Genomic DNA, 17,258 nt, shown 5'->3' on the forward strand with positions numbered 1-17,258 from the left:
AACAGATTTCAAAGTGGGGAAAATAATATCCATTTCTTAAAGGTTTAAATGTGCCATAGGATACTTTGTATGGCTTTGTTTTTTAGAGAACGTGTTTGGCATTCAGAACAGATGATATAAATGAATACAAATTCCTTTTCCTACCTCAGCTCCAATGTGTTGGCTTCTGGATTGCTACAAATTGTCACCCTTCCAAGGCTGTCAGTTTCTATAATGGTGTTAGGTATATTAAACTTGCTTCATGATGCACCCATTCATTCAGTTCTGTCCTTCTTTTCCTTTTGTCACATCAGTAAGACTATACCTCCCAACACTGCTATCATATTCACCTTCTGGGAGCACATGCCATCATGATTTTCAGGGCTGATGTCTTCCACGACAGTTGAAATGTTGGAGAGCAGGAAGAACGGTATTATTCCCAGGGGCTCACTTTGGATTGGGCAGCAGGTGAACGGATCATATGATACAAAGCTCGTTGGCATTTAACAATAATCTGCTTTCCAGCAGTTTTGCAAGTATTCATTAGCTGAATAAATAGCAGGAAGAGATATAACCTTCACAGGCCTTTCCCGTGTGGAATTGCTGAGATTTCATTGATCTTTGTGGGATTCTGCTAGCTTTAAAAGACTGTTACAACTTCCAGGATGTGTAAGTGAAGAGAAGATGTCCTTGTTGCATTGTTTCATTTGGCATCCCTACTTTTGGCTATTTACATCTTCTCTCTATAATGTATCATTTAAGAACAATAGTCCTATATTTGGAAGAGAACAGCTCGGTATAGTGGTTTGAGCATTCGACAATGACTCTTAAGACCTGAGTTTGAATCCCCACTCAGAACCCTTCCAGATAGGACCTATATTCCAGGATCTGATTCCAGATTTTCTGTTTTAAACTGGATTATATGAGTCTGCACTGCCAGATAATATGAGATAAACAGAAAACCCGGAATCAGATCCTGGAATATATTACCTGTCTGGAAAGGCCTTTGGTCTTGCAAACCAATTGGGTGAACAAGGCCAAGGAATTATCTCTGAGAACTTTTATCAGCAAGGATACTTCAATAAGCAAGGTCAGTTTGTATCATTAGGCACCTCACAATAGGTATCTACATTACAGTGTAACACTTATTTAATTGCCATGGCTCAGTGTTATAGAATCCTGGGAGTTGCCCTTATACAGGAGGCCCCCTGCACTCTGGCAAAAATGCTAGTGCCTCACCAAATTACTATTCCTATGATTTCCCTATCATTGAGCCATGACAGTTAAAGTAGTGTCAAACTGCATTCATTCCACACCATGGATGCCATCCAACTCCTTTGTTTGTATAAGCAGGTTGCAAACAGGCACCAGTGCTTACACCTAATTTGTCTTTCAGTATTTCACTGCTTCTGTACAGAAGTAGTGAAATACTGGAAGACAAACTAGGTGTGTTGTGCCCTGTTTTACATATCCACATCCTGCCTTTCAGTGGGATAGAGGATCCAGTCTGACCAACATCTGTACATGGAATAGGTGTGCAATCTTGTTCTCCATCTCCAAATCAAAATGTCATAGTCTATTCTTGGTACTTGTACAGTGTTGAGCTAAGATGAATGACCTCCTAAGACAGAGTGAAATATACACTGCTTTCACCCCATCCAGGGGACAGAGAGCGATGCCAGACATCATATGACACCATGTGTATGCCCTGCCCCCAACTGGGGTGAATGCATTACTGGATGCTGTCACCTCAATACGGGCAACCTTCAGTGTTGTGCTGGCTCCAATGGAGCCAGCATGGAGCCTCCCTGCAAGGGTGATACTTTCCCCATGTGATGGGGAAAGCGTCACCAAGACGGAGCTGCACGCAAGGTGACAGATTTGCCCTACTGTTCCCTCTTTTCTCATCAGAAGCCCTTTCTGTTGAGTCCTATGTGTAATTTTAAAGCAATATCTAACACCAATCAGATCAAACAGTCTTTGCTCTTTTATTTTATGCACACTATGCACTTAAATTGCACATCTCATCTAACTCTCTAAAGCTGGGGTAGAAATTCGGAAGCCCTCCAAATATTGTTGGACTTCATTCCTGAGAAGCCCTTGCTATCATAGCCAGTAATGAGGGAGGCTGGGGCTGATTCCACACTGTCATGTAATGCAGTTTGATTTGCATTATATGGTTAGCGTAGAATTATATAGTGCAGTTCAGAGTGCATTATATGGTTCTGCACTGGGAGTTGGTAGTTCAGCAACAACCTTGGACTATGGTATTGGATTACGTGATTTTAATTAATTGTTTTAATGTTGATATGTTTTGGTAGCTGTTTGTAATATATATGTTTATTTTATTGGATGTACATTTTGGCATCAAATTGTTGCCTATATATGTAAGCCACTCTGAATCCCCTACAGGGTAAATAAACATTTGGAGGGCTCTTAAGAAAGCTCTATTTTATTTTATTTTTTAAAAAAATTAATTTTTATAGACAGAAGGAACATTTCCAAAATATTGTTTTCCACTAAAAACTCTTTGACACAATTGATACTTCCTCCCTCCCGTCGCTGCACATATACATTGACAGATGATGGCTTAAGGCTATTTAATTTATTTATTCATTTATTCAATTTATGTCCCACCTTTCTCCTGGGACCCAAAGCTTATGAAATGTTAAGATAAAAGTTTCACTAAAAACCTAATTTACAAAACATAAAAAAACAATTCTGTTTAAAGGCACATAGTTAAAATAGTATAAAATACAATTATATTGATTACATGAATTAGAAACACACAAGCTAAAAAACAGAGAACCTCACTTGTAAATACATCATACTGCCATATCATAGTCTGTAGTATATTTGACAGTTATGATTCAAGTTCGATGGAATTCAACAGGGCCAACAAAAGAATGGTTCATGATTTATTTGAAATCTTTTTTAATCTCCAAGAACTACTAGGTCGGGCCACATCATTTCAGCCTTGTTTTATATTTCTTTTCTCCATCTTTCCCTCAATAATAGGTTTCAATTTGTATGCTGAAAGAATGTATAAAGGTGAAAGTCTTTCCCATCGGTTGTCATGGGATCTAAATTATTTTTTCTAAATGGTGTTATTGTACTCTTAACTATTTTATTTGCTAGATGCTGGTAGACCTATCAACTCAGGAATGTGTAACATTTTTTTCTTTTGCTTTCAAGCCCTATTGTTCCCTACATCTCCACCTGAAGGTTTCAGAGAACCCATACACTTCAGGCAACATTGCCAGTCGGGATACAGCTCCTGGGATCATTGTGGCCTCTGGTAGGAAATGTTTCAATTCTGTATATACAGATGTTTATAATTATGCACCACATTTTAAAAAAGTGGAACATGAAAACTCAAAATGATGTGATTTGGTAGGCATGAGGGTGCATCTACACTGTAGAAATAATGGAATTTAGGTCCATTTTAACTGTCATAGCCAAATGCTATGGAAGCCTGGGAGTTGTGGTTTGGTAGGGCACCCGCACTCTATGGCAGAGAAGGGTAAAGACCTTGCAAAACTACAGCTTCCAGGGATTCCATAGCACTGTGCCATGGCAGTTAAATTGGTGTTAATTCATTAATTTTACAGTGTATCAGCATCCTGAGTTGCCATCTAGGATATTCTTGATTCAAGTCTCCTGCATGAAGGGCTTGAACCGGGCTACAGCTTGTCATCTTTTATCTCCTTGCTGGTGGTGTCAGTAATGCTTATTTTCCATGGCAGCACATGATACGTGTGAAGGTCTGAAATTTTAAACTACTGTATAAATAATTATTATTACTCATATAAAAGACTAAAGCAGCCAAACACAAGACATTAAAAATATTTAAAATTTAAAGGCAAATCAATAACAAAAGCATTCCTGATTTTTGAACCAATGTTATTTTTTAAATGTCATTTCAACAGTGTGCAAAGGAATATTGTAGCATCTTAGGCTAAGTGTACTTACTCAGATGCAACTTTAAACTTAAGCTGTGCCTACACATAAATAAGATGGGTTGAAGAGCTCCAGAGCTGCTCTGGTGTAGCCTGGGCGTATCCCCAGAGCTTTTTGGCCATCCACATTGTGCTGCACCATCACCAAGAAACATCTCCTTGGCAGAGGCTTGCTGGAGATGTTACATTTCTGGCACACGGCATGATGTCTTGTTGTGACATGTGATATTACCATTAAGCTTCTGTCAACTGCACATTGATAATGAAGCAGCAGTGAGAGGCCTAGACAGTAGATTGATCTGGATTAAGCCTGATAGTTGTCTACACCTCCAAAACTCCAGGATCAGTCTGCATTTTCCTGGATGTTTCAGAATAAATTTCTGGCACCCTTGATGAGTATTAAAGACTGGTTCCAGCACTTGAGCTACAGATCAAACTGTCCAGTGGACCCCTTGCAATAGCTAAGCAATTGCAGGCACGGTTGGCGGGGACAAGATACAAGGCCTTCTCAGTGGTGACCCCTCAGCTGTTGACCTCCCTCCCCAGTGATATTTGATCAGCTCCTTCCTTTCTAGATTTCAGAAAGTTAAAACATGGCTATGGCACCAAGCTTTTGGAGAATAACTACTGTGCAATAAATGAATGTAGAATCTGTGCAATGACAATTGGAATGGCCCTGGATTACAATTTTGGATTATATGATTTTAATATTTGATGTAGTTGTTTTTGGATGTTTTAATTCTCTGGTTTTTAATGTAGATGTCTACCAATTGTATATTATTTTAAGGCATGGAATTGTTGCTGATATGTGAGGCCACTTTGAGTCCCCCTCAGGATTGAGAAGGGCGGGGAACAAATATGGTAAAGAAATCAATAAATGAGTCCACTATATTTTGGCAAATTGGCACGCTTTGTCTACAAAAGCTTATGCTGCCAACTACGATATCTTAGTTAGTCACAAAGGTGCTACAAGATCCCTTTGCATGTTGATATTGCAGATTAACATGGCTATGTATTTGAATTCATTTAAGAGTGTTGTTCTTACAGGTAATATTGGATCAGAGTTGTCAGACCAAGATATCAGCATGTTTGTTTCATCTGATGCAGGCAACACATGGAGACAAGTGAGTAGCAAAGGCAAACAAGGGGGGCAAAAGATATAAACTGTCTTTTCAATGACAGTAATATTATTATTATCTCAGATAAAGAAAAAATGCACCAGCATGGGGTGTGTCTATGCATTGGCCCCTCATCTTATTTGGGGCCTGATTTACTGTCTGGTGTTTCAGATGATGCTCTGATACACTTCACATTGATCAGGATCTAACTTAGTCTAGATCCAAGTTGTAAACTGGTAAACTGAATTACTCTTCCTTACAATCACTCGTATTGGGAAATCTAAATGGTAATTTCTTTTCTTATACTTCACACATCTGGATGAAGTCCGAATACATTTTGGAGTTATGGACAGCTTGACTGGGCTGGATCTGGTCCAATGCAGTGTCCCTATGTCCATCGGACCCACCACTATGTCACTAGCTAAAAGCAGCTCCCCAGCAGAACCTAGCTGACGACATTTTTTCTGCTGATCACATGACCTATTGTAGCGGATCAGACATAATCTCACCAGAAATGCTCAGTCAGGGAGCTCTTTTGCCTTATGAAATCAACTGCAGTGTTCCCAATGAGCTGTTAACCTGGACAGCTGTCTGGATTCCAACAGAGCTTCAGGTGCTCCGATGTTGTGTCCAGATTAGCTCCAGATTGTTTCAGGTAGCGTAGATGCAAACTAAGGACCTCATCACAAAGGCCTATGGATTTGCTATGCATCATGGTGAATCCATAGGGTTCCATCAGGGGGCATGGAGAACCCGTCACTCCATGCCCAACATTACCCAGCTTACTTTGACCCCTATCCCACAGGGGGAAGTGTTACCGCACTCCTTCCCCCCATTGCTCCAAAGGCAAAATGGGAAACCCCTGTGTTGCTGCTGCCATTGTGTATACCATTTGCTTTCTCCTATGGGCATGGAGCCCAGCAGGAAGTCTCTGTGTGATGTGTAAAGGGGTCCATGTCAAAAGTGGAGAGCAAGTGGTGTACAATGGGCAAATCAGCCCCTCTGATGATGTAGAAAGTCTCAACTGCTTTGCAATAAACCCAAGGATCTCCTGTAGCATTATTTTGCCAGGCCCCATAAAAACATGATATACTCATTAGAGCAGGAGTAAAATTATCTATCAGGAACTGATTTTTGATAAGAGCTGAATCTCCATTTCCTAAATGCCAATGTCGAATTGGATATATTTTGAAAGTCAGGCTAGACATTTAATCTAGGACAACCTGTTCCTGGTCTAATATGAAATAATATGAAATATTGTCTATCTATTGTCTTAGTAAATAATGAGTTAAATCTTGTAATTATCTATTGTATTATTATATAAAATCCGGAGATGGTACTGGTCATTGATAATAGTCTACTTCTGGTATGATGCAGTCTAACTGCTTAAAGTAATACTTTTTTCTATTCTATTTAAATTCACTGCCTTTCCATTTCTCTTGTTGATCCTTGCTCCAATTCTTATTATTTTATGAGAACAGGAATATGTCATTTATTATTTACATGCTATTACTCATGGTGAAATATCCTTATTAACTTGTAATGAAAGTTATACTAACCTTACCTCCTTGTTATCGGAACCTTCGGAGAACCTGGCATATTCCAGCACCATCCAAAGCTGCCAGTAAAATCTGCTGCAAATATAAAATAGCTTTTAAAATGCCACGTAAAATTGAAATGTAAGTTTAGCAGAGTAATACTGAGCATGTTCCATTCAGTAGGACTTTTTCTCAACTAAATGTTTAGAAATCCTGAGTATACTTCCTTGGGATTAGTTCTTACTGAATTCAATGGGGTGCTGTAATGGATTCCTGAACTTCACCCACTCACACCTTAAGAAATGTCTCTCAAAAAAGGACATATAGAGACAGCAAAATCCCCTCATAGTTTAGGTTACCTATACCTGTGTAAGCCCTAGAAGACTGATTAGTAAATATGAATTTCTTCCTGGAAGTTGGTCATTTGGAAGAGTTACTTTGTGGAAGAGAATTTCCATTTCTCTTCATATGAACAGACAGGAGACAAGGAAGATCCAAGGATAATATTACCTTTGACTGAGTTTCATTAGCTAATGGCTTGCTCATTTCATTTGGAAAGCACTATTTTTGGTGTTTCTTGTACAATGTTGTTTAATAAGTGAAATTCCCTTCCAAATTAAAATTGGCTCAACTTTCCTGCCTAGTAGTAGTTTCACTGGTGTGTTTGACACATTGGCCTCCTTTCAGAGATGTTAAAAATCCTATTTTGGCAGCTCTGGAAAAATCCTCTATTATTATTCATCATAATTATATAAGCATAATGCCTCACATATCCTGGACAAAATCAATGGGCATGGGTTATAGTAGTATCATCTTTGTGGAGGATTAGGTAGGAGGTGTTTACAACTTACTTCTTATTATTTTGTTAATTTATATCCTGCCCTTTTCCTCAGCAATAAGACTGTAGCCAGATTACAACATATCAGAAACGATGCATATTAAGAACTGTACAAAAGCATCCATAAAAAGTATAAGACATAAAAGTTTCTCACAAGACAATTAAACCATTCTTGAAGTTAAAACCATTAAAATTATTAAAAGATTATATACAAACTACAAAAAGTGCAGCAGATCATTAAAAGCCCATCCCAATCTGTTTCTAAAAGCATACAGATGTTTTGAATATTAAATATACAGATATTTTGATGTACTGGTGGAAGGAAAGGGCCATCCTAGCTTTTCTAGGGAAAGAATTCCAAAGTTTAGGAGCCGCCACTGAGGAGGCCTGCATTTGAACTAAACAAGCTTAAAGAAAACTTATCATACTTTGGAAAGCTGGACATACAGACAGACTAGTTTGAGTATACTTCTAAGACAGTGATTCCCAGCCTTTGGTTCTCCGGGTGTTTTGGACTTCAGTGCCCACAATTCCTAACAGCTGGTAAGCTGGCTGGGATTTCTGGGAATTGAATCCAAAACAACTGGAGGACCAAAGGTTGGGAACCACTGTCATAGAGGTCATATAGCATTAAAGTATACGAAATCTGACAGTTCTTCAGTTGGTGGTCATTTTGTAACCAAAATGCTACCATCTATGCAGAAAAGGGAAGAACTGTAATGTTTTCAAGAAAAAGGAGGGGGAGGGAGAGGGGAAGTACAGTAGAGTCTCGCTTATCCAACGTAAACGGGCCAGCAGAATGTTGGATAAGCAAATATGCTGGATAATAAGGAGAGATTAAGGAAAAGCCTATTAAATTAGGTTATTATTTTACAAATTTAGCACCAAAATTTCATGTTATACAACAAATTTGACAGAGAAAGTAGTTCAGTACACAATAATGCTATGTAGTAATTACTGTATTTACAAATTTAGCACCAAAATATCACGATATATTGAAAACATTGACTACAAAAATGTGTTGGATAATCCAGAACGTTGGATAAGCGAGTGTTGGATAAGTGAGACTCTACTGTAATTGTAACTACTAGTAGTAGTAGCAGTAGAAGAGAAGGAGGAGAAAAAGAGGAGGGGCAGGAGGAAGAGTGGAGACAAGGTTCAGCTCAAGAAGAGCAAAATAAGGGCAATGCTTCCCAAATGCTTCCCCTCCCTCGGTTCCCAAATTTTGAGCACTGGGGTAACTTAAAAATTCAGTTGAGCATTTAAAAATACAGTTTATGCCTGCAATGATAAGGAACAGGCAACGTTAACAAGCTAATGTGAGCACAATAAAATCTGTGCATTATAAATGTATATTCACTTCGTAGTGCTTGAAGATTGAAGGAAACATCAATTGGGGAAAATAATTATTTTCATTTTCCCTCATCTCAAAATGCATAATGATGACTTTTTTTTGTTGTAAACATCAAATTCCAGGTGTTTCTCTTCCTTGGGTAAATGTATGCATGTTTTTGTAAATTGTACTTTTTTTCACCCTCCAGGACATCTTTCATTTAAACAACCAGGGAACGTCTTATGCGTGTTTTTGTATGTATGCACACAAATGTGAAAAAATATGTTGCTTTTTTATGCAAACCATGTTGGTTTTGTCAGGAAACATTTTTGTGAAAAAATTATTTTGTTTTTGCTGCTGTTGAAAAAAAATGTTCTCAGCTGTAAAGGACAGTTGACAATTCTGACATGCTGTCTTGGTGCACTGAAGCACTGTTTTCCACCAAGTATGAGAAAATGTATGCCAATATTCTTAAGGTTGCTATACTGGAAGAGGACTTTCAGCCAGCCATGAAAAGTAGAACTTCATTGTGGAATGTTTTGTTGCAGATGACCTAATCTAAGCCCACTAATGTTGAGCTTCATGTAAAATCGTATTGGATTTTATAACCTTTTGCACCTATTGCTTACAAAACATGAGAATTGTGTGTTCTGTTGTCAGATTTTAATAAACATTTATCCATGGAAGGAAATGATTTCATTTAATTGACTCACATAGCAATGTACCTTGTTTTGGAAGATATTCATGTTTTGTTAAAATCTAGATGAAATATTCTTGCAAGGGTGTAAAAAGCATTTTAAATAACTATGAATAAACCCCAGAGAGTAAAAGGACACACCTTCTGAAACCAGATACAGGGGTTTTGTGGACTGATTTAGTAGTGGAGATGTGAGTGAGTTCAATATGATTTTAAATTTATGCATAGAAGGAATCTGGACAATTTTGCACTTGCACAGTGTGTCACGAACCCTAATGCAGGCATGTTGGGATCACAGTATAACAAAAGGCTTCAGGATCTGAATCAGGCCCTACCCACTCTTTCTCACATGTTCCACTAAACCAGGGATAAAGAACCTAGGACCCTTCACAGATTTGTACTACAAAACACTTATGGGAGAATCAAACTACTGCCATTGGTCATTCTGTTTGGATGATAGAAGAGTCAAGTAAAAGATGAGCTGTAGGTCTAAAGATTCCTGCACCTATATATATATATATCAGCACCAATGAGAATGACAAAGGAGGCACATTTCATGTCCTAAACAACTTCAGATCTGAACTATAATGCATGCAAAGTGTGTCAGAGTACTTAAACATGGTTGTAATAGTCTATCGGAGTAGTAACGTATGGTTAGCATTATGGGCACAAATAAATCATAACGCTTTCAGGCTACATGAATGTCTTTCATGTGGCCTGAAAACTTTGTGAGACATCTTTGTCCACAAGGCCTATAACTTCATATATACCCAACAAGTGGTAAATTGTTGATTGGGAATGTAATCTTTAATAACTAATAACACCCCCCAAAATGAAATGGGATCAGCAGTTGCTATTAATTTTAATGCACCCGAAGAGGGATTAAAGAAGTCCTGATAGGAACCTCACCCCCATCTTCTGCTTGACTTCAGAACATGCTTCCAATAAAAAGATATTAAAAACAGTCAAGATTAAAATCATTATATAGAGTCAATACATAAGCATTTTACTCTGGTAAAGTTCCTTAGAGTTCACATAAATTTCAGCAAGATGAAGCTTCTGGAATAAGGTATTGGTGAATTAGAGCTTTCAAATATTGTTTTTGAAAGGAAAAGAGCTCATGAGAAAAACAAGTTTCAGTTAATTTGTCTCAAAATTAGAAATGATGATTTCCAAACAAATGTTTTCTTCTCACCCTCCTTTGTTTGCTTCCCTGCCCGTTAATTGCATATCTATTACACCGAGTACAAGCGTTTAATGAGCTTTGGCAATTGGGTAATAAGATGCACAACACAATGCTTGGTTGTTGTACCTCAGTAAATATGTTTTCAGTAAGTAGTTGACATTTAATTAATATGCTATAACTATCCTCATAAAGTGGAATCAAGTACATACTCAAATGGAATTAACAAAGCAAAAAGGAAGTGCTGGACTGATACTTACTTTGTCTTTTATACATAAAATGTTGAGGATCACTGCTTGTCCTCTTGACTCTAAGTATATATTTAAATGTGTTTATGACTACTAATTAAAAAGCCACCCTAGCAAAGAAAGTTTTCCAAATTACCCATGACATGGCCCCTGGCTCTCTCGGTTATTCAAAATCAGACATTTAGGAGTTCCCAACTCTGGAGTGTTGTGTAGAACAGTTCTCCATAGCAGCAAATACTCCTCCAATGGTGAATTGACTATTTCTGGTGATCTGTCATTAGAAACATCCATCTTAGAACCCATCTACACAGGCCTGAAGTCTAATTTTTAAATCGGATTGCCTTCCGTGATCCCATAGTTATTCCTCACAACCACCCTGATATTTTTTTTTTGGGGGGGGGGGTGGCTCTGGTAACCCAAAGGAGTAGGACGGCAGTGCCAACATCCCTTTCCAGCCCCCCGTTTCTTCCATAAACTTATTGGAGAGACTTGCCTCCATTTGCAGGCCTCTTGTACCATAGCAAGTCATTTTGACACTACAGGAGCTTTGGAGAGGGGAAGGGGGATTTTCCTCCTCCATTCTCCAAAGCTACTATCACATCAGTTGATGTGGGAGGAGCTTGCTTCTAGAGTTCTGCAAATGGCAGGAGGCTGCTCTGGTAAACTTTCCAGGGAAATAGGGCCTGGGGGCTGCCGCCAATACTCATGGGTCGATCTTGAATGGCAGGGTTTTGACAAGCCGTCTGGCCTTCAACCCACTAGAAACCAACCTTTAAAATGCCAATTTCTAGTGGTTTTTAGGCCTGTGTGAAAGCAGCCTTACCTCAGTTCATGATCAGCCTGGCCCTGTTTGCTTTAGAAAACCATAGGCAAGCACCATGATCAATTGACAGTTTTGTTCACATGCTTAATAATTTGAGCAATTCAGTGTTGTGAATATTCAGCTAATCTTGTTTGAAATATGTGTAAAGAAGAAAAAATAAGTCTCTTGTGTATAAACATACACACACACACACACACCAGATATTGATAAAGAAAGGTGTTTGCACTGCTTGCAAATAAAACATAATTTGATATTACGGTGGGTTTTTTTGCCTGCAATAAATTTCTTAATCAAAGTAGAACAACACTTTCATTGCCCTGAACTCTGTGAAAATCATTGCCATATGTGCAGTGGGACATATTTTAATTCAAGTGAGAAATCCACTGGGTTCCCAGAAAAGCTCGATTTGACTAGGGACCGTTTCACATGGTCCCTGGCCCCGTTTTGTTTCACTGGCAGTTGCCAGTGAAATGGAAAGTGCACTGGGCACCTTGTGGCACCCCTCATCACATGGTGGAGATGGGACAAGGAGCTTTGGCGCCCTGTCCTCATCAGATGAAGGAAAGAGCAAAAATTGTGGGTAGCTCCATCAGAGCTATCCAAAAGCTACTTACCTTTCCGTTATTGCAGAGGAAGTGTCTTGCAATGCTTCCTCAGCACTAGGAGGGAAAATGGGATGAGGTCTGCAAAGTATTTTTTATTATTTTATTTACATTGTTTTATACCCCACCCTCTTTCCATCATTGAGGGACTCAGAGAGGCTAACATGGTAACGCTTGGCAGGCCCTGTCTCCAAAGTGCTTCAAAGGAGCAAAAAGTCCCAAGATGATAAAGTGGTAGGTGGTAGCGTTCCTGTCCCCATTTGTATTCCAGTAAAATTGTTGTTGCTATACGTATTCAAATTAATTCAAAATTATTTTGACTTTCTCGGACTTCCGGGTATAATCAGGCAAGGGAGTATCATTTGTGAGTGTCTGTGGGTGGAATTTGAAACTTGGATTTGAATCCAGGTCTCCAAAACTCCTGGACCAACACTCAAACCACTACACATACAGCATCTCATTTTTAATATATCATGTTTAAAAGCCTGTCACTGTCAATTCACATAATTGTTTCCCACACTTAGAAGCATTAAATGTTGTGTCTTTTTATGTGTTCTCCCAGATCTTTGAAGAAGAGCACAGCGTTCTTTATCTGGATCAAGGTGGGGTTTTGGTTGCCATGAAGCATACATCTCTGCCTATCAGACATCTCTGGTAATTACTGTGACTTTTCTGATCTCATTAGTCATAGAGTCCTTCATTATATATTACATGCCACTGGCAGTTGGGCCATGACTAAATATTTCAACTAAGTGCCACGATATGCCAATTAAGAAACTTACACGCTTTCTCTCTTGATCACACTAAAGCAATGATTGCAGTTTCACACATCAGCTCTACAACAAAAGAAATCCTTTAGTGTTCATATTGAATTGAGTTGGAATGAAGCAGTGGCATTGTTTTATAAATGTCTTACTGAATTAAAAATGTAATAACCATTTGCACTCCATGTTTGACTCATTCTTAAATGGAAATAGGATTTCTATATAAATTGTTAGTTTCTGGAGGATGGAACCATCAGTTGCTGCCAGTCACAATAGCTAGATATTATCTACAGTGTGAAAGGCAGGAAGATAGTGTGTGACATTATACTGATACCCTAAATATGAAATTTCCATAGATTTCCATAGATTTGTCTGGCCACTGTAAAAGAGATAGAACTTTGATGTAGGAATTGAAAGAATATTTGAAAATATTCAAAACATGATTTTTTAGTGTCAGTAAACTCTAATAAGAAGAATCCTGGGCAGACAAACATCTTTATAGCTTGGAATCTATTCTGCACAAAATTTGCATATGGTGGTTTTGCTCAGGAAACATTTTCTGCAAAGAAACAGATTTTGTTGCATTTTCTGTAAATAAATTAATATTTGTTTTGATTGAAATATTATTTTCCACATATAAAATGTTGTTTCCTAAGAAGAAAATTATGCTTTCTGTGCAAATCAACAATGTGTTAATTTTAAGAAGAACAAATCATGAACTATAGCTTTTTTTCCTGTGTGCAAAACAACACTTTCTTTTTGGGAAGTAATATTTCTGCATCAAAATATTATTCTCCATGTGGAAGATTCTATTTCCTGTGCATAAAATGCTGTTTTCTGAACAAAATAACATGCATTTTTTCCTTTAAAAAGCTGAAATGGAGTTTGACCTTCAGAATAGACAGCAAACAAATAAGAGGTAGACAGAACTTTAAGTTATGAATAATAGGTTTATTAATAGTGTTGGTTGCCATTGTTATAGAGTTCCTCAGGTAGGAAACAACTGGTCATGCCAATTGGGGAACTCTGGATGTTGCAATCAAAATAAGTAAAATTCCTAGCTCTATATGCAAAGAAAATGGCCAATATTCTACATAAGCAACTTAGTTGATGACATACCAATGAAATAATGAGATTGCACCAGAACACTGGGTAAACTGGGCCATCATTATTGAGCTATTTATTATCACTGTGAACCAGAGATATCCAAACCAAAAAGAGGAAGAGAGTGTACTGATGTGGGAAAGGTGGCACCACCTAATTGAGGTGAAGATACCAGAGCTCCAAACCTGGGCTGCTCCCTGCATTTGGAAGATTTCCCTGAGGTCTCCCCATTCCTGAGCCCCAAGATCAGGGAAGTAAGGCTCAGGGTCACCTCAAAGATGAGTCTCTAGTCTAATTTCCCAGTCCCAAAATCTAAAGAGCTGATTCCAGAAGAATCCTTTCCACACTTAAGGGGTGCCATGGGTGTTCACCAATTTCCATATACATAAAAACCTGCCAGTGACAAAACCTAATCACAGACCACATCTAAAGCCAATTCCCCAGTCCCCAGTTCACAGTGTGTAGTAGCCAAAAATCCAATTTTACAGGAGGGGAAAGAGGTGTGTGAGTCAACACCAAAAGACAGGCAATTTGAGTTGTCTTTCCTATATTGCTCCCCCAAGCCCCACCACTCTCTCTCATGTGCGCACATCTAGCTCCCACAATTGGCCTCATTTCATTGTAGGTCATCAAATAGGGCTCCAGTTCAGTATGTTTGTGTCTGCAGAGCTGGAACCTGCATATCTAAGTACTCTCTCCTGGCCCAATCATCCCCCTGTATTCTTACAGAAATGTAAGTCACGCATGCTCCAAATTCTGGCATAATAGACCTTCTTCCTTACATGCTCAATAAAATGGGGGGGGGAGGATTACAAGTTTGGCAATAGCGCTACAGTTATGATTATCATGAAGACAGAATAGTTACAGAGAAAACTGATGCTGTTATAACAGTCTTACTATAGACATATTAGTGTGTCGAACTTTTCGAATAAACTAATACATATCAACTGAATCTGTGGCTATGAGTTCTAAACATGAAATATGGAGTGGTCTTTTATTTTAAATTTATTGAAAAATGGTTTAATAAGACATGCCATGTTGAAGGCCACTCCATCCTTCTGGTTCTTTTCCCACCCTTTCCTTCCCTTTGTTTTGATAGTTCTCTTGCTTTTGAAATGTGGTTACAAGAAGAAATATACTATAATCTCACCTATACTTTCCTTTCCTTTCCCAATATTTCCTAACATTTTGTTCAAAAGTATGATGCTTCTGATCTGCTGGTGTTATATTTTTAAGATATTGTTTGCAAAGGTTATTTCTAAGCACCTCTTTTTTGAACAGAAAAAGGGTATATGTACTCCTAACATGTACAGATTCTCTTATGAGAAGAGGTTAACCGTATGTTAAATTTGTCAAGACTGTAGTTGATCTGCAGTTAATTTTACTTTTTCACTGTCGTGAGATTCCACAGAAAATACATACTATGGTTTAATATTAATTTATGAAGCAGGTCATAGCTTTACACATGTTTTGTATACAGCAAGCCTGAGGTTTAATTGACAACATTTCTAGGTAAGGCTTGAAAAAATTCTACTTCTGGTATCAACAATACTTAGCTAGGAGGACCAGTGGTAGCTTCTTAATTATTTTCAACAAATGGCTGTGGCTGATCCATAGGACATTTAATACATCTCCATAAAACAAAAGTATTCCCAATGTTCATTTGGGAAACCCTGAGGTGTTTTTCTTCATGGATGGTATTTCGATGTTTAAAAAACTTGCAAGTCATATTTCTAAAATTTCCCAATTTCTTGAAATCTGTAAGAAGTTATTATCTTATTTAGTACATCAAGTTCTTAGACGCTTACCATGAACATTTTAATGCTGTCTCCAGAAAAAAAAAGTCTCTCATTGTTCTTATTTTTTTATTTTCTCCACCAGGTTAAGTTTTGATGAAGGAAGATCTTGGAGCAAGTACAGCTTCACTTCTATCCCACTTTTTGTTGATGGGGTCCTGGGAGAACCTGGAGAAGAGACCTTAATAATGACGTATGTTGAAAGTATTACATAGATAATAGGGCTGTGTAATCAATGAAAAAAGTTTCAACACTCAGTACAAAATTAGGGGGTTGGAAAAATAGTTTCTAAAGTGTTTTTGAAATTGGACATGGTCTGTATCATATTTATAAAGAGTTATTTATAATGAGTTATTTTTGTTACTTTTCGTTAAGTAATTAATTGAGCCAATGGGGAAATTTCAGGGATGCCTTTCTCCCTCATTGTTAGAGCTATTAGCCTGAGCCTTGCTACAAGCATAGAACACATTACCACTGTTATCTCATCAAGTTTCAGGATATTTCACTCATCCACGTAGTTTCAGAGAATTTTCAAAGTTTTTGCAAACAACATTTTTAAAAAGAAAACTACAAGAGCTGTCACTCTGAATTTTCTATACAATGACACAAGATAACAGGGGCTCATTTCCCCCTAATTTTCAGAAATATTCATACATCTATTGATTTTTGGGATTTTTTAAAAAGTTTGACAAAAATGTTTTTTTTTAAAAAAAAGGCACAACATTGAATGTCTATCATAGAACTTCAGTTTAGGAATTTCCTCCCAGCCCAGCACTAATTTAATTACTTGTATTGAAATATCAGTCAGTCCTTTGCAGATTCATCAATTTATTGGAACTTTGGCTGCTGCTATGCGGGAAATATTTATTTATTTATTATTTATTTCCAGCATTTATACCCCGCCCTTCTCACCCGGGGGGACTCAGGGCGGCTTACAACAGTTGGCAACATTTAATGCCAAGAACATAATAATAAAACAAAAACAGTACATATAATTAAAACTATAAAAATACATCATTAAAATACATTATAACAATTAAAACATATGTAAATTAGATCCATTTGTCTAAAAACCTCATGCTTCAGCCTTCAATCGGACCATGTCGACGTTATTGTATTACTCATTAAAAGCTTGTGCACACAACCATGTTTTCACAGCCTTTCTGAACCCCAGAAGGGTTGGGGCTTGTCGGATATTTGTGGGGAGGGTGTTCCACAGCTGGGGAGCCACCACCGAGAAGGCCCTGTCCCTCGTTCCCACCAGCCACGCCTGCAA

The 17,258-nt window shown here is 37.9% G+C and overlaps 1 protein-coding gene across 4 annotated transcripts in view; it reads left to right on the forward strand.

Moving 5' to 3' along the window:
• Positions 1–17,258, forward strand: part of sorcs1 (sortilin related VPS10 domain containing receptor 1) — a 597,151-nt gene that overhangs the window by 513,416 nt on the left and 66,477 nt on the right. For all 4 annotated transcript variants that reach the window (XM_062976277.1, XM_062976275.1, XM_062976278.1 and 1 more), the window contains exons 11-14: positions 3,175–3,277; positions 4,986–5,062; positions 12,881–12,972; positions 16,068–16,175. In XM_062976277.1, coding sequence (XP_062832347.1) covers positions 3,175–3,277; positions 4,986–5,062; positions 12,881–12,972; positions 16,068–16,175 — 380 coding nt within the window. The remainder of the gene's footprint in view (positions 1–3,174; positions 3,278–4,985; positions 5,063–12,880; positions 12,973–16,067; positions 16,176–17,258) is intronic.

The sequence above is a fragment of the Anolis carolinensis genome, chromosome 3 (assembly GCF_035594765.1).
Source record: "Anolis carolinensis isolate JA03-04 chromosome 3, rAnoCar3.1.pri, whole genome shotgun sequence".
In the NCBI taxonomy this organism is placed as follows: Eukaryota; Metazoa; Chordata; class Lepidosauria; order Squamata; family Dactyloidae; genus Anolis; species Anolis carolinensis.